Below are 22,834 nucleotides of genomic sequence, written 5' to 3'. Positions count from 1 at the left end.
CGTGCGTGCGTGTTTTGTCTTAATGGTTTGTACTACCGACTCTGGCGTTGTGTGTCTCTGTGCACAATGAGGAAGCCCTTGTGATGTTATTTATGGGACAAAGCCTGAGAAGAGAAAGTGTGTGAGCAGAAGCCGTTAACCCTCATGTTGCAACCGGCTGCAGCGCCTCTTTTAATATGTCTCCTACCACTGAAACATGGTTATATCACGAAAAGACATAATGGAGAACTGATTGACATCACACTTTGTTGACACAACAGTAACCCTCCTCCACAAAAGCCACCGTCTCACTGTGCTCTTTCGTTCTATTATTTGTTTACCGTTATCCCGGATCCGGGATCGTGACTACAACCTCAAGCTCATTACCATAACGCAAAATTAGCGATTTCTGAAAATTGCAAATTAAATGAAATAAATATGCCTATCCTCAAGCTTATCCTTTTCTTAACAATCCTGTCGTCTCAGATTTTCAAAATATGCTTTAGAACCAGAGAAAATCAATAATTTGTGTAAGAGTGGTGATAGCTAGCTTAGCATTTAGCGTTAGCATTTAGCACGCAACATTCACAAAAACCAGCAAAGGGATCAAATAAAATAATTTAACTTTGAAGAACTTCAGATGTTTCAATGAGGAGACGCTCAGTTACATAGCAGATGTCCAGTTTTTCCTGAAAGATGCTTGTGTAGGACACAACGTTCCGTTTTGTTACTATGCATTTGGCTACCGAAACTAACCGAAAATTCAGTCACCTAAACGTCAAACTTTTTTCCGAATTAACTCCATAATATCGACTGAAACATGGAAAACGTTGTTTGAATCAATCCTCAAGGTGTTTTGTCATATATCTCTTCATTGAAATCCCTTCCCTGGAAGCGTGCATTCTTCTCTGATTCGGATGGAAAAATACTGGTACCTGACTTTTGCGCACCAATTTCCACGCAGACACCGTGCGGGACACTTGGTAATTGTAGGCTCTTATGGTCAATCTTCCAATGATATGCCTACAAATACGTCACAATGCTGCAGACACCTTGGGGAAACGATAGGAAGTGTCCGTTCATTCCTGTCGCATTCACAGCCATATAAGGAGATCATGGAAAACGTGCCTCCAGAAGTCCTGTTGATTTCCTGGTCACTCAAACATCTTGGTTTTGCCTGTAGATTCTGTTCTATGGCACTCACAGTGAAAATCTTTACAGTTCTGGAAACGTCAGAGTGTCTTCTTTCCAAAACTATCAATTCCAAGCATAGTCGAGCATCTTTTCGTGACAAAATATTGCGCTTAAAACGGGCATGTCTTTTTATCCAAAAATGAAATACTGCCCCCTAGAGTCTTAACAGGTTATATCACGCAAAGACATAATGGAGAACTGATTGACATCACACTTTGTTGACACAACAGTAACCCTCCTCCACAAAAGCCACCGTCTCACTGTGCTCTTTCGTTGTATTATTTGTTTACCGTTATGGTCCTTTTGCCGACATATGACTGCTTTGTTTTGACATGCTCTACCGTACGGTGATTTTTCAAGTGGCTGGAAAAGTGTCATAACTGCTTCTCATGTGTCAAAGATGTGTTGGTCTTTACCTTCCGATTTGTAGGATGTATGTCTGGGGCAAGATGGAGGGGGGGAAATGTTTTGTCCCAATGCTTGCTTTAAAGAGAGTGGTCATGCTTTTAATGAAATGATTGCAGGTTGATTTAGGGCCCTATTCAGTCCATATAGCAGAGGTCCAGCACTAAAGCCCAATTGAAATGTAAAGGCAGTGTTCCCGCGTTCAGGGAAAACGCTGCATGCCGTCGGTTCAAGTGGAAATTACCTTTACATTCCTATGGCGCAATCTGTCATGCTTCAGCCATACAGATTGAAAAGAAATCAGAAACCTTAATCAGGTTTTTTTTCTTCTTTTTTTTTCTCTGCAGGTTTTTTTCCCAAGACTCAATAAGGTTGGATTTCAAGTCTTTGACTAGGTAAGTGTTGTCCAATTTGTCTATATATTTGCAGTACTTATATTTGTGTTTTTTTTCATTATACGTTCATATTCTATGAGGCACTTTTGTTATACTTAATGCATATAGTGGTGTGGAGGCCAAGATGTCATCGAAGATGCCAAGCGCTAACAACATAGCCCAAGCCAGGAGGACAGTACAACAGCTGAGGATAGAGGCCAGTATTGAGAGGATAAAGGTATGCTGAAAGTTAGACTGAGTAGAAAGCAGTGTTGTGTGTTCATCCTTACCTAAATGTCTCCCTTAATGGACACCGACTTGCAGCTAAGGATGATCTGTTGTCAGTGAGTGTCTGTGTACGCGAGCTTGTGGGATGGGTGTGTATGTGTGAGACTCCTGTGTCGTCAGAAACCCTCCCATTCACACTCTCATGTCTCTCTGTCCTGTAGGTATCCAAAGCCTCTGCGGACCTCATGCACTACTGTGGCGAACACGCCAAGTACGACCCTCTGCTCATGGGCATACCTGCCTCAGAGAACCCCTTCAAGGATAAAAAGCCCTGCACTATATTGTAGTGAAGCCTTTTTATTTATCTGTTTGCTTCTTAATGTTGCCTGTGTTTTATTTTCCGGGGAGAATTGGGATCTAAAACCACTGCTCATCCATCAATCTTGCCTTAAAGCCTGTAACATTTCCCTTTAATGAAAATGCTGTATTTTATCACTCAATTTGAACTTGCCATAGTTACATACATAACATACAGTAAACAGTTAGAATATACACTACCATTCAAACGTTTTGGGTCACTTAGGAATGGTCCATTAAAATAACATCAAATTAATCTGAAATACAGTGGAGACATTGTTAATGTTGTAAATGACCATTGTAACTGGAAATGGCAGATTTTTAATGGAATATCTACATTAGCGTACAGAGGCCCATTATCAGCCACCATCACTCCTGTGTTGCAATGGCACGTTGTGTTAGTTAATCCAAGTTGATCATTTTAAAAGGCTAATTGATCATTAGAAAACCCTTTTGCAATTATGTTAGCCCAGCTGAAAACTTTTGTTTTGATTAAAGAAGCAAATAAACTGGCATTCTTTAGACTAGTTGCGTATCTGGAGCATCAGCATTTGTGGGTTTGATTTACAGGCTCAAAATGGCCAGAAACAAAGAACTTTCTTCTGAAACTCGTCAGTCTGTTCTTGTTCTGATAAATTAAGGCTATTCCATATGAGAAATTGCCAGGAAACTGAAGATCTCGAACAACGCTGTGTACTACTCCCTTCACAGAACAGAACAAACTAGCTCTAGAAAGAGGAGTGGGAGGCCCTGGTGCACAACATGGTGTTTATACTTGCTTACTATTGTTTGTACAGATGAACGTGGTACCTTCAGGCGATTTGGAAATTGCTCCCAAGAATGAACTAGACTTGTGGAGGTCTACAATTTTTTTCTGAGGTTTTGGCTGATTCCTTTAGATTTTCCCATGATGTCAAGCAAAGAGGCACTGTGTTTGAAGGTAGACCTTGAAATACATCCACAGGTACATCTCCAATTGACTCATATTTTGTCAATTAGCCTATCAGAAGCTTCTAAAGCCATGACATAATTTTCTGGAATTTTCCAAGCTGTTTAAAGGCACAGTCAACTTAGTGTATGTACACTTCTGACCCACTGGAATTGTGATACAGTGAATTATATGTGAAATAATCTGTCTGTAAACAATTGTTGGAAATACGACTTGTAGCACAAAGTAGATGTCCTAACCGACTTGCCAAAACTATAGTTTGTTAACAAGAAATTTGTGGAGTGGTTGAAAAACGAGTTGTAATGACTCCAACCTAAGTGTATGTAAACTTCCAACTTCAACTGTAGATATTCCTTTAAAAAGCAGCTGTTTCCAGCCACAATAGTCATTTACAACATTAACAATGTCTACACTGTATTTCTGATCAATTTGATGTTATTGTAATGGACAGAAAAATGCCCTTTCTAAAACAAGGCCATTTCTAAGTAACCCCAAACTTTTGAACGGCAGTGTACATTGGGACACTGACTGTTAGTGTCTGTCTGATTTAGCTCAGTGGATTTAACCATGGTATCCACCCATCACTTTAACAAGTCTGTTATTTGTCTTCAATCGTATCTGCTGTCATGTCTGTTACAATGACCGTATATAATGTATTTCAGTCTTTGGAGTCAGGGTTGGGACATTTGACTGTATTATCTTCTCTCCATTGACTCATGCTGTTTATTAATAACTTCCTGGTTTAGCAGGGAGTCACCTGGGTTGTCAGTGACCAATGGAGGAAGTAGACATCATCAGAGCCTTCTATTAATGTAAAGAGCAGAAGTGTTTGGTTAGTGCAGTGCATATGTCAACTCAATGCCAATTGTCGGATAGGAAACTGCAATGTATTGCCGAGGCAGGTCATTCACCTAGACAACCTTAGTATACAGCACTCCTCCCAGGTGTTACGTAACCTAACACTGTGAGCCAAGTCGCCTTACGTATTATTTATGATAGAGATCATATAATTAATGTATAGTTTGGTATTTTAAAGAGGTACAAGTATTCCGTTGGGAGAGACCATAGAAGATGCATCAGCTGGGCGTGTGGGTTGTAATTAACAATGTAATAAATGATTTTCACTCCAACCATGTGCACTATATCATGTATTCAAGGCTGACCCCAAAGTCCAGAGATAAGTGTCCTGTTGAACAGTAAGGAATAGAATGTGCTGTATGTCGTTCAGCTGTTGGGAACATGTCCCCCGTGACAAATCTAGATGAAACTAACCAGCTGTATCTGTGTGGTTAGCACCTACGGGCTGGAAAGTACAATTATCTTTTGGGAACAATGAATCTTTCTGTGCTGGATTGCAGTGATTTCTAACTGAATCGTGCCATTATGTCTACGCCTTTGTCACTAGTAAAAGAGAAGCAAAAACATGTCTGATTGTACTTACCTGGTGCTACTGTTTGTATTGTTGGTGTTAGCCTCCCTCCTCTAAAAGGTACTTCATTAGTCATAACGGTCTTGAAATCAGAGACAAGGAAACCCAGTAATCCATTACGAATTCTTCAGCGATGACAATTGTATCTCGACTATGTTTCTCTCTAACGGTGGGTTTTAATTGCCACAAACTTAGTACGCTAAATCAGGCTACCGTCAATTTGTGTGCCATCACCGGATAATTCTGATTCAACCAGCATACCAGAAATGGCCTTAATGTACCTTTTGGGAGACTCTTACGTGACCCTTGTGAATCTGGTGGATTAAAGACATCTGTATGTGGCTTTGTTCTCTCTCTGCCGTAGTACAGTCGCTCCTACTGTTATTAAACATGGTTTTATCAACGCACCTTGTTTTGTCTGCCTCTTTGTTGCTTTCTCGCGTAACATGCTAGCTTCCCTCAGGGAAGTATTTTTTTCAATTGTGCCCATTACGTTAAGATAATCTAACAATAAATCTCAGAAAGCGTCATCCACCTCTGGCCTGCTCGTCTCCCTACCACTGAGTAAGTACAGCTCCCGCTCAGCCCAGTCAAAACTGTTCGCTGCTCTGGCTCCCCAATGGTGGAACAAACTCCCTCACGACGCCAGGACAGCGGAGTCAATCACCACCTTCCGGAGACACCTGAAACCCCACCTCTTTAAGGAATACTTAGGATAGGATAAAGTAATCCTTCTCACCCCCCCCCCTTAAAATATTTAGATGCACTATTGTAAAGTGGCTGTTCCACTGGATGTCATAAGGTGAATGCACCAATTTGTAAGTCGCTCTGGATAAGAGCGTCTGCTAAATGACTTAAATGTAAATGTAATATTTAAATGTAGCATCCAATGTCACTCAGATCAGAAGGGAATAACATTCAAATTAAAAGGGGATGCAGACCAAGCTCATCCATAGGACTCCCACCCACTCAGCAGTTTGGCTCAGCTCCAGTCATGTGGCCTAAAGAGAGCTACTGCAAGTTATCTATGGCCTAGCCTTGCTTCCTCCCGTTACGTGGGTTCTAGCGGACATGTATTTATACCTTACCATGAAGAGAATAGAATAGGCCTTGGCCCATGGCCATCTGGGCCCAGTGAACAGGAGAGAGCTAAACATAGAATGTAACGAAAACCTTGTTTCCGCTCTCCGAGAGAGGAGGAGCTATTTTGGGGATTTGTCAGCATAGCCTGAAGCTTGTTGCCCTTGATTTTCTGTCCTTATCTTTGGGCAGCTGGTGGGTAAACATGTTTTTTTCCACTATGAGGAAAATGGTGGATCGTAACCAAAAGAGACATCTTAGCTATGGTTCCCTCTTGCAGCTGGGAAAGCTAGGCACAGTTTTACCATCTCACAGTGGAATCCTTATGGCACAGTGTCGTGCACAAGCCTGGCTGCACAGTAGCTGTGTAATGATATCAGCTCTAAGCAGACATATCAGCCATGAAGCACACAGTGTAATCCTGGTGAGCATAATATCATTGTTGTTCCAGGGCGACCCTGGTGTGCACATTGCTTAGGCCTGGCAGGCCGACTGACCGCGGGCCTCCCTCTGTGAAAGCTTGGCAGTTACAGTGTCAGTGTGTTGGAATGTGCTGATGTGGGGGATGCGGGGAGGGGCGGGGCAGTGTCGATTCAATCTCTGCACTGTTGGCAGTCCCCCCCCCCCGTGCCAACCATGGCATCTAATCTACTGGCTGCTACCAACCAGTGCACCCTCATGGTATTATAACACTGTTGTTACACAAGTTAGTGTTCTTTGTTGCGTAAGTGTAACACGTTGAGTGTCCTGTAGATGTAAAACATTGTCTCAAGACCCCCCAGATACTTTGAGTGGAAAATATGAGTCTGATTAATATGAAATCTGTCATCACCTGAGTCTTTATTGCCTTATACAACCTTCTAAAATGTGTGTTGATTGTGATAACCTGAATGCACAGGGGTACCCAAGGAGCAGATTGGGTAGATACTAAAGCCTGGGGATTGTCAAATCCCTTGCTTGAACTCCTCCAGTACCAACATAACACTTACATCAACCCTACCCTAATTATATATAATAAAAGAATAACCTTTCCCCTACACCAACACAATACCACATGACATCAGTGTTAGAATTCTCCACATTCTCCAGGTCACAAACCTAAGTTACATCATGGTAACCTTCAACACAGTGCGGTCGGGAAGGCTACCCAATCCGGTGTTATTACTATATAATATACAATATTATTAATAAAAACATAATAGAATCCATTTAAAACAACTTCTTTTTAGTTTGTGCTCCCAGAATAAAACTATATAAAAAAAAATTAAAAATCATTGAGCTTTGGAAATATCTTGAGTTTTTAAATATTTTTAACAGTATTCCAAAAGGTTCTTAAAGCCAATTACAATGAACACACAACAGTGAAATATCCTTCTCATGTGGAAAGAAACTGGGTTTTGTTCTGCAAAGGTGACAAGCTCTTCTCGTGATCATAATGAAACGGGGGTAAGCCTGCCTTACATGAGCTCTGACATCATCCACACTCGACGACCAGCGTCACATGTGAGCATGTCACTCAATAGCAAGTGGAGGAAGGAGTGGGTGGTTTACACAATCTGCACCCACTGCATTCTCCCTTACAAAGCTTTACAAAGACTTCCAGTCATGTGTCCTCTAACACACCTTCCCTGTGAAAGACGAACCGGCTCAAAAAGCCTTGCTTTTGCATGAGTTTACACTATTACCTACCCCAGCAGAGGTTTTGTAATATGCTGTATTGTATGTAATATGTCCCCACTGGCCATACACTATTAGTTGAAGCCAGGAACTTTGTTCCTTTTTCCATTCTACCTTTTATTCACCTGAGCACTCACTATTGTCTAATTCAATAGCTAGTTTGGCACGCAAGTGAAAAATCAAAGCATTTGTACCAAGCAGAAACCCGGAGTGTCAAATGTGCGTGCAGTACTTTTCCTCGTGAGGCGGTAGGCAGACGTAATGCATTCAAAGAGGTATGCAGAAAGGGCACTCAGCTCAATCATGGGCTGAACTCAGGACGGGTGAAAACCGTTCGGATGAATGAGCTCGGCCTTGCTGACCCAAGCAGAACAAAGAGTGGAGTGGAGGGGGGCTATTGTCACCCAGGGATGAGGATGTCACAGAGTCCATAGAGGCCAGTGTGACCTCCATGATCCACACGTGATTCCCTATACAACTGTCAGAGGGGTCAAAGCTCAACTAGCTTGGTTACATTTCCAGAAATGAAGAAAATAAATGAATGAGGACCATCAAGTTCTGGCTCCAATACTTTTTTATTGACAACAATAATATACCTGTGTCTTTACAGACAATTGCAGAGGGATAATGGTATAAAAATTGTAAACATAAATACATTTAAATATCATAAGAAATAACTTAACTGTAAAAAAAGAACTATTCACTTGTGTAAAAAACTGTTGGCAATGGAAACACTGACTGAATGCATAGTATCTTCACTGTTCATTGGATATTTAGCCCTTCCCTTTTTAAATAATTATATAACAATAGTAAAGACAACATCAACATTGTGAATACAAAAATACAACAAGTCCAGTGCTTCTACAAGTGCTCTGTTTCGGCAAAAAGAGAGGCCTTGGTTGTCTTAACAACAGTGGCTACAAAAGAGCTCATCTTTTTGTTTCTCTCAATCTTTTAAGTCCCCACAAGGTGAAGTGCTCTGCCATACATGATTTTATCTTTCTGTACAGTGTGTCCATCTTCCGTTAAAAAGCACAGACGTCGGTTTCGGTCTCGTGACTGAACATAAAAAGTGCCTCGTCATCTCGCCCTGACTGCCATAGCTGATAGTTCAACTCCACCAGACCCAGTGGACATCCACCCCCTTTTGTATCCCATCTAGATGGCTGGATCTGATCTTCTTTTTTTTCTTCTCAAAATGCTTTATTTTGTAGTTGTTTGTCTTCTTTTTCCTCCATCAGGAATTTTCCTCAGGGTAGTGTGTCCATCAGGGATCACTCTACTCCCGTACAGAGAGAGTCCTTCACAGGTCTTGCTGTTGGAGGGACCCTTCATCGCTCAGGGAGGTTAATGATGGGTACCCACTGGTCCATGCACCGGCTCTCCCTGCAGAAGCGGTTCACTTTGCTCAGGGCTGGGTCTTTCCAGGAGGAGGAGTGTGGGCTCTGCAAAGACAAGAGAAAAAGAGAGAGAGTCAATAGTTGCAAAAGTATTCTGATGCCTGATTTTATGGCCTGCAATAAAATAGATAAACACCTGGGAGTTTCAAGACGATGAGCAATTCAAGTTATTTCCCTCAATTAAAATTCCACAGAAGTCATTAGTAGCAAGACTGAGTTGTTCGGTTACAGGACACAAGGAGTGAGTAATTAGTGGGTGTGGGAATGTTCTGGCATGTCCAGAGAGAGTGTCTCATGTGCCCCAGTAAAATAAAATAATTTTTAGCACCTGTTTGTGTTTGAAAGTTATGGTTTTTGAGTGAATATAAGGTGAATAAAATGGAAATAGATACTTACAGTGACCAGGACACAGTGCAGATCCATGGGCTCTCCCCCCTGTGTCCCTCCGCCCAGGATCTCTGCCAGACGCCTGGTGTTGTTAACTCGCAGGATGCTGATGTCATTCTCACAGCAGAATGCCTGGATCAGGGTGAAGTGGATCTGAAGGGCCACGTCCTTTACATCCTCGTCATCTGTTGCCAGGATGCACAGAACCACATTATCTGGATCTCTATTGATGAAAGTAACAGATATGTGGTTAGTAACACAGTAACAGAACATGAAATGCAGACATTGTAAACAAGCATGCATAGACAAAAACTACATCATTGGAACTTTGAACTCTCATGGGTTTTAAAGTGTAGCCTACTTACACATTCAATGATTTTGCTGCTTCATAGACCCCTACTGTAATGCATCCTTGGGGTAATGCCAATGAGAGAACCTCTTCCAATGCTTTTGCCACTGTATCCATCCTAAAACAGAGAAAAAAGTGTATTATTAAAACTCACGTCAACTTTCACATATGCATGGGCGAAGCTCAACTTATTGAAAAGGAGGGTAAAATTGCCAGGGCTCGTCTATCTGACCTGGCAAACGAACGTTACTGCCAAAGCGCAGGAGCTGGCTATCGTTGTACTTACGAGGATTAACGTTAGCTAAGCTAGCTAGCGGAGGTAGTTATGTACCTTGACCAAGCTGCGAGGCCAACTGACTGATTTGCAAGTTCAAACTCTTTGACACCGCGTTTGTTTTTCGGTGCACGTCACATCCATAATTGACAAAAAAACTCCTAATTGTAACGAGGAGTACAAAGATAGTGAATTACACTGAAGTTTTAAAAGTTTGTGTGTTTCCCTAAAATTACCTGACACCGGCGTTTTACAGTGTTTAGGCGAACTGCAGATTGGCTGGCCGGAACGCGTCTCGCGAGCGCAACATATATTCGAATACTGCAAATAATACTTCAACTAACCAAGTCATAGCAACGTTGTCAAATATCTGAATAACAATTACACTAAATGTTTGCATTGCATTGCTTGCCAAGTTCAAGTGAAAAGAGAGACATTTTTGCAAGTTGCACTGGCATTGACGAAAGCGCTTTAAAGTAGTTTACCTTTCTGCAGAATAATCCCCACTTAGTTCCTCAAATGTCATTTTGCACATGAAATCAAAATCGAGACAACAATATTGCTTGCTGATATGTCACTGTTAGTGCTAGTGAAGTTGTGACACTGTAGCTACTCTGTTTATCGCTGTTGGAAATGAGACAACAACCGGTGTCCACAGATAATATCGCAAGAACAATGCAAGTGCTTAGGATAATGTCAAATATTTGCATACTTAACATCATTGGCCACATGCTAATTTACTAAGATCCTTTCTGGGTGGGGAATGGCTGTAAATTGAGTGGCAACAGTAATGAGATAATCTGATTGGAAGACGATTTTAGAGAGGCGTGGTTTCTCTCCAGCTGTTGCAGCTACAATATGTGAGGTGCTGTGCCTCGTTAGGAAACCGGTCAAAATGTGTTATTCAAGGTCAATTTAGTTATTCAAGATAAAAAATATATATTTCAAAAGTTTGAAAGAAATGCTTTGACCGTATCGCTATCTGTCAGTGCATTTGTGCATTTTGTAACAAGCACACAACACACACATACGCAAACGTACCCAAAGGGTCTAAAGAACGATGACAAGTAAAAGAGAGCGGTAATATCAAGTGGCAAGTGCTCCAAAGTTGCCCTGAACTACTAGGCTACTCTGTATGCTAAACCATCATAGAATGAGATACCACGTCTGTCAAAGAAGTCAACTTCATAAACCAGAAAAAAAATACGTTCATCAATTGTATTATCGAAAATGGAAATGGTCTACATATGATGACCTGATCACCTGTATTTTGCAAGGGAAATTATGCAACCTCACCGGTTATGAGAAAGAGCCGGGTATGGAGACAGAGCAACGAGACGCTACCGGTTTCTGATTGGACAGTCGGCAGAGCGTGCAAAACCGCTGCTCCTGGAGGGGAAAGTACAAACGCATGGCGCGAGAATGGTGACAAAGACTTTGCGAGGTAAGTAGGCTGGCCTAGGCATGCACGAAGAAAAATATGAGTCAAGGAATATGAGGCCTACATTTCAGAGGCCCATCTTCAAATAGGAAAGGTGAAAAAAAGTATATTATTAGGCCTATTTTATCTTCAACTAAGATGAGCTGGGAATTATGGTTGTCAATATTAATATATCGGTAATCTTTGGTATGATGACAATATAAATACAATTGACCTATAAGGATCAAATGCAGTGCTTCTTCTCGTTGACTACTGTCTCCCTATGGGAGTGTTGGTTTACGGCCTCTGACAAGAGATGTTATGGCCTCTGACAAGAGGTCGGGCCTTATGGCAGAGGTGACAGTGCACACGTTCCATTACTACATAGTTGCTGGTTCCCTCCTCAATCACTATATAGGTGGCAACAGTGGGATAATGGCCAGTGCTCTCTCAGGCTTTTGTTTCTCAAGACACAGTGGAATAGTATTTATTCTCTGTATGTGGGTGTCCAGTCTAGACATCTGCTTGTAGGTATGGACTGTTATGTCACAGGTAGAAGTAGAATCCAAAGCAACTTACAGTCATGTGTGCATACATTCTTTCCTCTTCGTTACAGCATCTTTAGCACAGAAGGACGCATCTACAGAAGCATCTTTACACAGTTGTATCTACATTTGGCATAACCAGCTAATTTTATGCTTTTAAGACAAATGCATGCCTGGAAAAATTAGTTCCAGTGGTACCAAAATGTAATTCCATTGCCCTCTGCTGAGTTTTCATGGGTATTTCTCTCCTCCAAACTCGGTTCCTCTACAGAGCTAAATGACAAGGTACAAATCTGTCGTTCTGACCCTGAACAAGGCCCACTGTTCCAAGGCCGTCATTGAAAATAAGAATTTGTTCTTAATTAACTGACTTGCCTCGTTAAATAAAGATCAAATAAAATAAACATGGCGCCAAGGAAGCTCAGAGGGCTGAACAAAACTTGAAGGTGAGTTAAAACGCGATCTTAAAGGGGCAATCTGCAGTTGCTATATACAGTAATTTTGATTTATACATTAATTATATGTACCCGTTGATTCAATCTGTGAATACAGTCTCCACCAACGTGGGAACGTTGCCTCTACATTTCAATCACGCTAGAACGCTGTATTTCTGCAATATGCATTGAATAGAGTCCTTGCAGACTATAACTTAGAAATGTCTCATGAATTTAGTTCAACTGTCGACTCGTACCGCATCAGAACCCAAAATATAAGCTTGTTTGTAAACAAAATAAATCTAAACTATTATAGCCTAAAAATATGGTTCAAATGTCAATTTTGATATCACGGATTGATGGTCAGTTTCTCCATCCATCGCTGTCTATGAATCTGAGAGTGGTTACATTTATAGCCCCATCCCTCAGGTTCTTACCGAAACATGGCAGGGATTACGCTGTGTTATTTAACTGTTTTCATGGTTTTCTGTTGGACTTTAGTATATTGGTCACTTGGTGTACAAAGCAATATGATGACAGTTTAGATGTTTTGTTTTAGAATTAAATGTATTTTCTTCAAGATCGATAAATGTATAGTCCTTGAACGTTGGATCGTTTCATGTAATGTCCCTTTTTATACTCCAGGGGGAGATAGAGCTTCATTGATCATAGAGCAGCATGGAGCTCACTTCTAGAAAACAAACTTTGATTTTGGCCTTTTGACGCCATCAGTTTGTCTCAGAGAATATTCAGCACTACGCTTCAAGCCTATCTATACTTTAATATCAGGTTGCATTTGGTTACACATGACTGTTTTATCTACTATATCAAGAAAAATATATATATTTTACCAAGTCATGTTACCAGTAGACTGTGTAGGTTAATAATATTATACCTATAATAGTATTTTTAATGAATATGAATTATTATGATTTTTTTTCTAATGCCGTCCCACTAGAAATGGTCAAACATTTGATATTTTCCAAAAATTCATACTCTAGCGTCGTGTATACAGTCAGTGTTTATTTTGTGACTGGCATTGTGGGATATTGAGCTGCCCTTATTTTACATGTGAAATGCATACAATCAAAATATGACAGTACATCATATTAATGTAATTACTGAAGGGAGCCCATGCAAGCTATATCAAACTTAAAGCTTTTATGAGTCTAATGAAAAAAAAAAAACCCCGGGAGTGTTTTGTAATGGGCAAAAGCTCAAAGCTCCTCTCTCTAAGCAGGGAGCAGTAGTAGCTACAGTACCCTTGAGGAGCCAGCGGCCCCATTCTTACTTTATTCTCTCCTCCAGCCCGCAGCCTGGAACAAGGGCAAGGTTAACGCTGTGGCCTGGAGCCTACACCAGTCTACACCGGAGAGTGGGAGCCTAATGTACTTCCATACAGGACCATCAGATGATAAATCACTATTGTACTGCACAACCGCTTCCGCCTCAACTTGTGTTATATTAGTGGTCGGCTTAGACCACTCCTGAAATGGTGTTTTAAGGGCTTCATAAAATTAGAGACGAAATCAAGTTAGGGAAACTTTAAAAACGATTAAATAAACTAATTCACCCGAGGAGTCGCATACAAAGGTATGTAAAAGCAACACAAAAGAAAACGCTAAACAAACACAAAAACCTATTTCTCCAATTAGAGCTGCTTGTACAAAACAAATGAAAGGTGACATGCTCAAGTGATACTGTATAAGCACATGATTAAATATACATACATCAAGAGAAACAAATAAAGATGGGTTTAGGCCTCAATCAAGAAAAATATAAGATGAAACATTTATCTGTGAATTATGTGTCTAAAAATGACGTAATTTGATCAACTATGGCTTTAATACAAATCGAATTCAAACATTGTAACTCCATTCAGCAGTAATAAACGTCCTTTTTGTTGCATTAGTAAGACGGTGCCACACAGAGGAAAATGGAGCGCGGCGCGGAAGTTGAAGGGGATAGTTCTGGGTGACACCCATGATAAATGCATCAGGTGCTGACACCACTATCGAAAAGAAAAAAAATATACCTTTGTCTTGTCACAATAATCCTAATCTGTTTGGTGATAGGGGTACATTAAAACGATAAGCGAGAGGAGGGGGGGAAAACACATAAAAGAATGGGGCCGCCAGTCGAGGATGATAAATGTGGTCTCGGCGATAGAGAATCCGTGTACGACATTTCCTTCTAATGGCCTGATTGCTCAATTAATTCCATAGCTGGTTCTTTTGCGGCCCTCTTTAATGTGGAAACAGTCATATTTCCTCCCAGATTAGTATAGATACAGGCTGACAGTCTGCACTGCTCAAGGTATTTGGGAGGCATAATTCATTCATAATGCCACAATACGCCCCATCTATCATCTCAGGTTTTTCCTCCGCCACCTCGCTCCCTCTTCTCATTCCCAGCTCCTGGCTCTTTGGTAAGGAGGGGCCCGGCCTGGGCCCCGTGTGTGTGTGTGAGGTTGGAAAGTGGGGTGTGTGAAGTTGGAGTATGTGTGTGTGTGTGTGTGTGTGGGCGGTGGTGTGTGTGAGGTAAGAGTGTGTGGGCGGTGGTGCGTGTGAGGTAAGAGTGTGTGGGCGGTGGTGTGTGTGAGGTAAGAGTGTGTGTGAGGTGGTGTGTGTGTGTGTGTGTGTGTGTGTGTGTGTGTGTGTGTGTGTGTGTGTGTGTGTGTGTGTGTGTGTGTGTGTGTGTGTGTGTGTGTGTGTGTGTGTGTGTGTGTGTGAGGTGGTGCGTGTGTGGTGGTGCGTGTGTGTGTGTGTTTGTGTGTGTGTGTGTGTGTGTGTGTGTGTGTGTGTGTGTGTGTGTGTGTGTGTGTGAGGTGGTGTGTGTGAGGTAAGAGTGTGTGTGAGGTGGTGCGTGTGAGGTAAGAGTGTGTTGGCGGTGGTGCGTGTGCGTTTTGTAGGGGGTGTGTGTGTGTGTGTGTGTGTGTGTGTGTGTGTGTGTGTGTGTGTGTGTGTGTGTGTGTGTGTGTGTGTGTGTGTGTGTGTGTGTGTGTGTGTGTGTGTGTGTGTGTGAGTGTGTGGGCGGTGGTGCGTGTGCGTTTTGTAGAGGGGGGGTGTGTGTGTGTGAGGTGGTGTGTGTGCGTTTTGCAGGGGGGGGTAGAGAAGGTTGGGAGGTCGGCAGCTTCTCTCCCACTGATGTATTAGCTGGCATATGCAAGCGATGAATTACCAGGCGAAGGGAGTCAATTATCCACTGTAAAAGAACTAGTGACTGGTCGCCCCGGTGGCCCCAGGGCCCCTTTTCCAATTCAAGGAATGATTTCCCAAAGAGTGGGAGAGGAGAGGAAGGAGCATGTGAGGGGGAGGAAGAGGAGGAAGAAGGAGGTGAAAAGAAACGACCCGCGTCCCCTACTCCACTTTCTTCACCCTTCGTTCTCTCCACTCAAATCCAGAACACGGGAAGCTGTGTGAAAATGCTATATGCTATTATCACCCCTTCGGAGTACATAAACCCTCACTTATGATGGATGTGTATGGGATTTGGAATGGATTTAGTCAAACAGCAGCCATTACCCCCTCTTACCTATTTCTCTCTTCTTCATTGTATTGAAATTGGGCCCCTAGTTGATCTGGCCTAGTTATTAAAGTAGAATATTTGAGTAGTCACACACACACTGTCCCTCGTCACCTTGCCATGTAATTTTTGGTTGGCCACTGATTTCTCTAACCTCTTTTTAGAGGCGAGAGGAATGGAGGGTAGGGAGCGTTATGGGGTACTCCATCCGGACCCTTTTTGGATGTACGCCAGTGCAAGCGTCCCTGCCGCTGACTGACACAGGTGACACTTAGGGAAATGAGGTCATTAGCTGGATTTACAGGGGGTTTTGATAGCTGGGTAATGGGTTTTAATGATAGAATTGAACATACAGAGCCACCTGGGACAGACAGCCTGTACAGGCAGACAGGTCGTTTAATAAAGTGAGAGAGGAACCGAGTGTGGAGGAGAGAGAGGGGAGAGAGATCAGGATGGAGAGAAGAGAAAAGGAGAGAGAGAGAGAGACTGTGTTTGTGAGAGTATGCATAAGGAATGTGGAACAATCCTCAGCACTGAGCTCTGTATCAGAAGAAGAGGAATTGTGATTGACTTTCCAAGTCAGATAACCGCCTTCATTTTCAGATCCCCCATCTGTAAAATAAATTGACTTTGTACAGTATGTGTAATGGTCAAATGTGCACACCATCGGCAGTAGGCATATTCAAACACACAACAAACTGTGTGAAGTTTTACACGTGTCATGAGTGTCTAAATTACAGGACAGAATATGCATTGCTTTACCATACCGTTTGAGGTACTCTTCACCAAAAGTAAACCACTTGTTGATAAGGATGGCTATGACTTCCTTTATCAATTGTATTATGAACAGTAGGGCATTCAAAGAAACTCAACTCATTTAAGAGAAAAGAACACAAGCTCAGAGTCTGCAAACGCAGCCAAGTCCTAGAGTTTTAAGTCTTAAAGTTAAAACATTTCAAATGGAAACAGATAATAACAAAAGATCCTTAAGTTATAAGAGAGGATGCGGACATAAGCCTGACCAGAATTGCAAATGAGTTAAACAAACAAGTGACAGATATAATACTGAAACAAAGGAGACTGGTATCCAGTATTTAAGCTGCATAAAAGCTGCCAGTTGGGGTGGGTATTAGTGCTGTAACACTTTATTTGAACTACATTATGCGTACAAAAGACAGCAGAGTTATATAATGCACAACCGTGTAACTATCCATGAAAGTTAAAAACATTTACTTTCAATGCCATGAAGTATGTTTACTATCAAACAGAAAACTTGGGTACAAAGTTGTCCAACATACATTTGCATTAGATTTGGAAAAGAGGTCATGTCATTTTCATTTACATTAGCGTATAAAAGAGACTATTTTATACAGACCGCCGTTGGGATAAAAACAGTAGTGGAAGTGGAGGATCTACGTATACAACCTCTGACCTCTATCCCCTACAGAGGAGAGCCTTCTGATTGGCCAGACTGCCTCTCTCCTCAAAACCCCAGGATTCAAATCAGGGCCGAACAATCCAAATCCCGTCTTGGAGACCGAGAGCCACATTCATGCAGCCCACCGACTGTCGAGCGCCCGCTCTCTCGCCACGAGGCGAGAGGAGAAGGACCCGAGAGGATAGGTGGAGAGAGATGAAGCCAGTTTGCCCTGGGCTGGGCTGCTACCAAAAGAGGTTTTCTTTGTAACAGAGAGAACAAGGACTGACCCTAGTCCACAGTGGATCTTTTCCTAAATTGTATCATACGTATGTGTATCAGCCGTACCACTAATCGCGAGGAAGTAGTCAAAGGTTTTTGCAAGTGTTATCTGTTACAAGTCCAATTTAAGCGCTAAGATTCTGTGACAGAATGCTTGTATACCACCTGCTGAATACAATAGGCTATTACCTGGCTTCCCCCTAACTACCGCACCTGTGATATTTCTGTGAAGTAAATACCTGAGCATTACAGATCTGAGCAATCCAGCAACAACAGAAGCCATGCTGGTGGATTATCATACCCCTCTGTGCTCAGGTAGTAGGATGTGCATTGACAATGGGAGTTATGATTATTACTGAGGCTGTGGGAAATAGCTCTGCTACTAAAAGAATTATGTTTATCAACATGTGTTCACTATTCACTCAGGGCCACATGGTAAGATGCCCTCTCACAATGCATTTACAGTATGTGTTTTTAAATGGAGCAATTTAGTAACACTTTATGTTGGGTTGATAAAGCAATGTGTTTTTCCGGCCTCTATCTGTACAAGCTTCTATTGGTATGCCGTTGGACTAGTGCGTGCACACACACACACACACACACACACACACACACACACACACACACACACACACACACACACACACACACACACACACACACACACACACACACACACACACACACACACACACACACACACACACACACACACACACACACACACACACACACTAACACACAGTGTTTTCCTGCCAGACCAGCGGAGGCTGTAATGTCTTGTTGAGCTGCTATTAGGTCAGGCCCCGGGGCCAACAGGAGCCATATCTCAGAGAATATTGACCAGCTCGGTGGCCCCTCCCCAGCCCTTCCTCCCCCTGTCCCTGATCCTGTAAAGTAATACTCGTGTCAGGGAGGTAATTATCATTGATCTGCAGCAAAAGGTGACACATTTCACTGTTGCTCCGCTCGGTGATTCATCCTCTGTTGTGGTTCGCTGCCCTGTTGTTACAGTGGATCTCGGGTCTGGGTCTTCTTACTAGTGATTTGTTCAGTCAAAAGAACAAATGTTTCGACTCATTTAGTTCATTTGATTCCGTCATGCCCAGAGCATGCAGACGCAGGACCTCCCTACTTATACTTCAGCGTCCCCCTTACCGGCAAACGATGAACTGAAAACTTGAAAGAGTCATGATTCTACGAGCCTCTTGTTCACATGGTGTTCACCATAGGGGGCTTATTGGAGCTGTAATTTGTAGACTTGTAAACGTGTGCTTTAAACAATGTACATTTGTTGATTGCCAGGCAAACAAATGTGATTATTTCTTAGTACATTTGAAACGAGGCCTATGTGTGGCCACGGAAGGGACTAGATTTTGAACGACTCTTGGCGGAATGCTTTGCTTGACTGCCGAAGGTGATAGGTCCAGTCGTTCCCGAACTGCAGCCCCCCCCAAACGATTCGTTCTCGAGTTTGAGTTTGTTGAGCAGAGGCTGTGTCGCTCATAACATTTCATTATTAATGAATTGCGGTCATTCTTGCACCATGCAATCAATTATCAGTTCTAACCGTGTATTTTTCTTCTCTATGCTCATGTTGTATTTTCCTGCGGCCAGCAGGGCAAATGAACGCGAGTCACTCAGAAAAACGAATCATGACTCTCGAGTTGGTAAAAAGAGTTGTTCAAAAAGAACGAATCGTTCGCGAACTGTACATCACTACTTCTCACATCCTGCCCAGCTTTAACTTGACCTTTAACCCACGGGAGGAGAGAGATGATTCTGATGGGCTTTTGGACTAGTTAGTCTACTCATACTAGCTAGACGAGTTGGTTGTTTAGCAACAAACCAGACGCGTTGCGCACGCGGGCAAACGGGCAAAACAGACAGTTGGCTGAGATTGTTGACGACGTGGGAGCTATATTTTGTCTCCAATGTTTACCGAAAACATACATACTTTTGCTCATTGAGCACTAGTTGTCTTTCAAATACATTGTTACAGTTGTTGGTTAAGCTAGCTAGCCATTTTTTTATGCCATTTTAGCATATACTTGACATGAGTCAAAACACCTCAAAACAAGACATGGTATCAATAACGATATACTACGAGCTGAAAAGAGCGTCTTGTCATTGTTGCTAGCTATCTGCCCATCCAGAATCACTACAACACACAGACTTCTGCCCCACTGAAGTGGGTGCATTGTTTCTCTGAAGGTGTCAGCTATGCTGTCAATACAGTACCTTCAGAAAATATTCACACCCCTGGGTTTATTCTGCTTTTTGTTTTGTCAACAGTCTGAATTTGAAATTAATTCAATTGAGATTTTGCGTCACTGGCCAACACACACGAATTGTGTTTTTACACATGTTTACAAATTAATAAAAATGAAAAGCTGAGTCAATAAGTATTCCACCCCTTTGTTATGGCAAGCATAATTCAGTTCAGGGGTAAAATATTGCTTAACAAGTCAAAATAAAAAGTTGCATGGACTCACTCTGTGTGCAACATGATTTTTGAATGACTACCTCATCTCTGTACCCCACACATACAATTATCTGTGAGGTCCCTCAGTCGAGCAATGAATTTCAAACACAGATTCAACCAGGGAGGTTTTTCCAATGCCTTGCAGAGAATTGGTAGATGGGTAAAAATATCACTTTGACCATGGCGGAGCTATTCATTACAATTTTGGATGGTGTATTAATACACCCAGTCACTACAAAGATACAGTTATCATTCCTAAATCAGTTGCCAGAGAGGAAGGAAACCGCTCAGAGATTTCACCATGAGGCCAATGGTGACTTAAAAACAGTTACAGAGTTTAAACAACCCTGGGCCAATTCGGCTCCCGAGTTGCGCAGCAGTCTGAGGCACTGCATCTCAGTGCTTGAGGCATCACTACAGACACCCTGGTTCAATTCCAGGCTGTATCACAACTGGCTGTGATTAATGGCTGTGATAGGAGTAAACTGAGGATGGATCAACAACATTGTAGTTACTCCACAATTACTAACCTAAATGACAGAGTGAAAAGACATAAGCATGGACAGAAAATAATATTCCAAAACCTGCATCCTATTTGCAATAAGGCACTAAAGTAATACTTCAAAAATTGTGGCAAATAAATTAAATGTTTGTCCTGTATACAAATGTTTGGGGCAAATCCAATACATCATTGAGTACGTCTTCATATTTTTGAGCGGTGGCTGCATCATGTTATGGGTATGCTTGTAATCGGCAAGGACTAGCGTCTTTATTTAGGATAAAAATAAATGGAATAGAGCTAAACATAGGCAAAATCCTAGAGGAAAACCTGGTTCAGTCTGCTTTCCAACCAACACTGGGAGACAAATTCACCTTTCACAAGGCCAAATATATACTGGACATTGAATGTTCCTGAGTGGCCTAGTTACAGTTTTGACATAAATCGGCTTAAAACTGGCTGTCTAGCAATGATCAACAACCAACTTGACAACTTTCTAAAGAATAATATGCAAATATTGTACAATCCAGGTGAGACTTACCCAGAAAGACTCACAGCTGTAATCGCTGCCAAAAAGTGATTCTAACATTTACTGACTCAGGGGTGTGAGTACTTATGTAAATGAGATATTTCTGTATTTCATTTTCAATACATTTGTCATTATGGGGTATTGTGTGTAGATGGCGACAGAAAACAATCAATGCAATCCATTTTGAATTCAGGCTGTAACAAAATCTGGAATAAGTCAAGGGGTATGAATACTTTCTGAATGCATTATATGTCCCTTGGACAAAGTTCTTGGGTTTGCGGTTATGATTATGGCCATATTCAAAGGACAAATGACAGAGAATATTCCCAGTATGTTCCCCAATACACGGTTTGTACTTTACATTTAAACCCAAAACTATAGTGGATTTAAAACTGCAATTAAATCCCGTTGAGTATGACGCCTACTAGCCTACTGCAAACCATCAATTGGACACCAGAACTAAACAAATCAAAGCAAGGAAACGTTTTGTCAGCCTCTTGGTCTTTTTTGAAGTTCTCATCCCACTCAGCTGCTGGACCCTACTGGCAACAAGTCGACCAAGCCTCCACTGTGTCACATCATAACACATTAGGCCGACAGTGCAACAGGGTGGGAGATTGCTACATTTATCATGGGAGAAATGGATCATGTCATCAACGTTGTGGAGCCCTCTCTGCTCCTGTGGGTCTATGGATGGAGCTGCTATATGGTAGCAAATCGAATACAGATACAGGAAACTGCAGCAAGGTAAATTGTGTAGCAATATAGGAAACTAGAGAAAGCTGTTTGGCAAGGGACATTTTGTTGGGTTGTAAAAAAAGACATGTTTCATTTTGATATACCAGAGTTACTGTGACTTCGGAAAGTATTCAGACCCCTTGACTTTTTCCACATTTTGCTACGTTTCAGCCTTATTCTAAAATGGATTAAATAAATAAAAAAAGGTATCAATCTGCATACAATACCCCACAATGACAAAGCGAAAACAGGTTTTTAGAAATGTTTGCAATGTATTAAAAAAAAAAAACAGATATTTACATAAGTATTCAGACCCTTTGCTATGAGACTCAAAATTGAGCTCAGTTGCATCCTGTTTCCATTGATCATCCTTGACATGTTTCCACAACTTGATTCAAGTCCACCTCTGGTAAATTCAATTGTTTGGACAAGATTTGGAATGGCACACACCTGTCTATATAAGATCCCACAGTTGACAGTGCATGTCAGAGAAAAAACCAAGCCATGAGGTCGAAGGAATTGTCCGTAGAGCTCCGAGACAGAATTGTGTCGAGGCACAGATCTGGGGAAGGATACCCAAAAAATGTCTGCAGCATTGAAGGTCCCCAAGAACACAGGGGCCTCCATCATTCTTAAATGGAAAAAGTTTGGAACCACCAAGACCCTTCCTAGAACTGGCCTTCCTGGCAAAATTGAGCAATCGGGGGAGAAGGGCCTTGGTCAGGGAGGTCACCAATAACCTAAATGGTCACTCTGACAGAGGGAAAGATGAATGGAGCAAATTACAGAGAGATCTTTGATGAAAACCTGCTCAAGAGCGCTCAGGATCTGTCCACAGACGATGCAATCGCCATCACACTACACACTTCCCTATCCCA

The 22,834-nt window shown here is 41.9% G+C and overlaps 2 protein-coding genes across 6 annotated transcripts in view; one reads left to right on the top strand and one right to left on the bottom strand.

Annotated features, from left to right (window-relative positions):
* Window positions 1–2,821, top strand: part of gng12a (guanine nucleotide binding protein (G protein), gamma 12a) — a 55,159-nt gene extending 52,338 nt beyond the window's left edge. For all 4 annotated transcript variants that reach the window (XM_046320676.1, XM_046320675.1, XM_046320677.1 and 1 more), the window contains exons 2-4: window positions 1,926–1,973; window positions 2,082–2,190; window positions 2,402–2,821. In XM_046320676.1, the coding sequence (XP_046176632.1) occupies window positions 2,098–2,190; window positions 2,402–2,527 (219 nt within the window). In that variant the 5' untranslated portion in view covers window positions 1,926–1,973; window positions 2,082–2,097 and the 3' untranslated portion in view covers window positions 2,528–2,821. The remainder of the gene's footprint in view (window positions 1–1,925; window positions 1,974–2,081; window positions 2,191–2,401) is intronic.
* Window positions 2,822–8,228: 5,407 nt separating this feature from the next.
* gadd45aa (growth arrest and DNA-damage-inducible, alpha, a) lies at window positions 8,229–10,733 on the bottom strand. Of its 2 annotated transcripts, none has more exons than XM_046321841.1 (4): window positions 10,568–10,733; window positions 9,825–9,926; window positions 9,469–9,682; window positions 8,229–9,117 (listed from the first exon to the last, which is right to left on the bottom strand). In XM_046321841.1, the coding sequence occupies exons 1-4, from the start codon at window positions 10,615–10,617 to the stop codon at window positions 9,004–9,006; spliced, it is 480 nt and encodes a 159-aa protein (XP_046177797.1). In that variant the 5' UTR covers window positions 10,618–10,733; the 3' UTR covers window positions 8,229–9,003. The 2 variants fall into 2 exon arrangements, with proteins under 2 accessions (XP_046177797.1, XP_046177798.1); XM_046321842.1 differs by lacking the exon at window positions 10,568–10,733 and adding an exon at window positions 10,319–10,529.
* Window positions 10,734–22,834: the final 12,101 nt, after the last annotated feature.

This window comes from Oncorhynchus gorbuscha, linkage group LG22 (genome assembly GCF_021184085.1).
Source record: "Oncorhynchus gorbuscha isolate QuinsamMale2020 ecotype Even-year linkage group LG22, OgorEven_v1.0, whole genome shotgun sequence".
NCBI classification, from domain to species: Eukaryota; Metazoa; Chordata; class Actinopteri; order Salmoniformes; family Salmonidae; genus Oncorhynchus; species Oncorhynchus gorbuscha.
This window is presented reverse-complemented; position numbering and strand designations above follow the sequence as displayed.

What these genes read in the sequence shown, in the direction of transcription:
- gadd45aa (XM_046321841.1), bottom strand. Translation starts at nt 10,617, where the DNA reads ATGTGCAAAATGACATTTGAGGAACTAAGTGGGGATTATTCTGCAGAA. An exon ending in GCAGCAAAATCATTGAATGT is followed by an intron (nt 9,683 to 9,824) that starts GTAAGTAGGCTA and finishes TTTCATCAATAG; the next exon opens with AGATCCAGATAATGTGGTTC. An exon ending in TGCACTGTGTCCTGGTCACT is followed by an intron (nt 9,118 to 9,468) that starts GTAAGTATCTAT and finishes TTGTCTTTGCAG; the next exon opens with AGCCCACACTCCTCCTCCTG.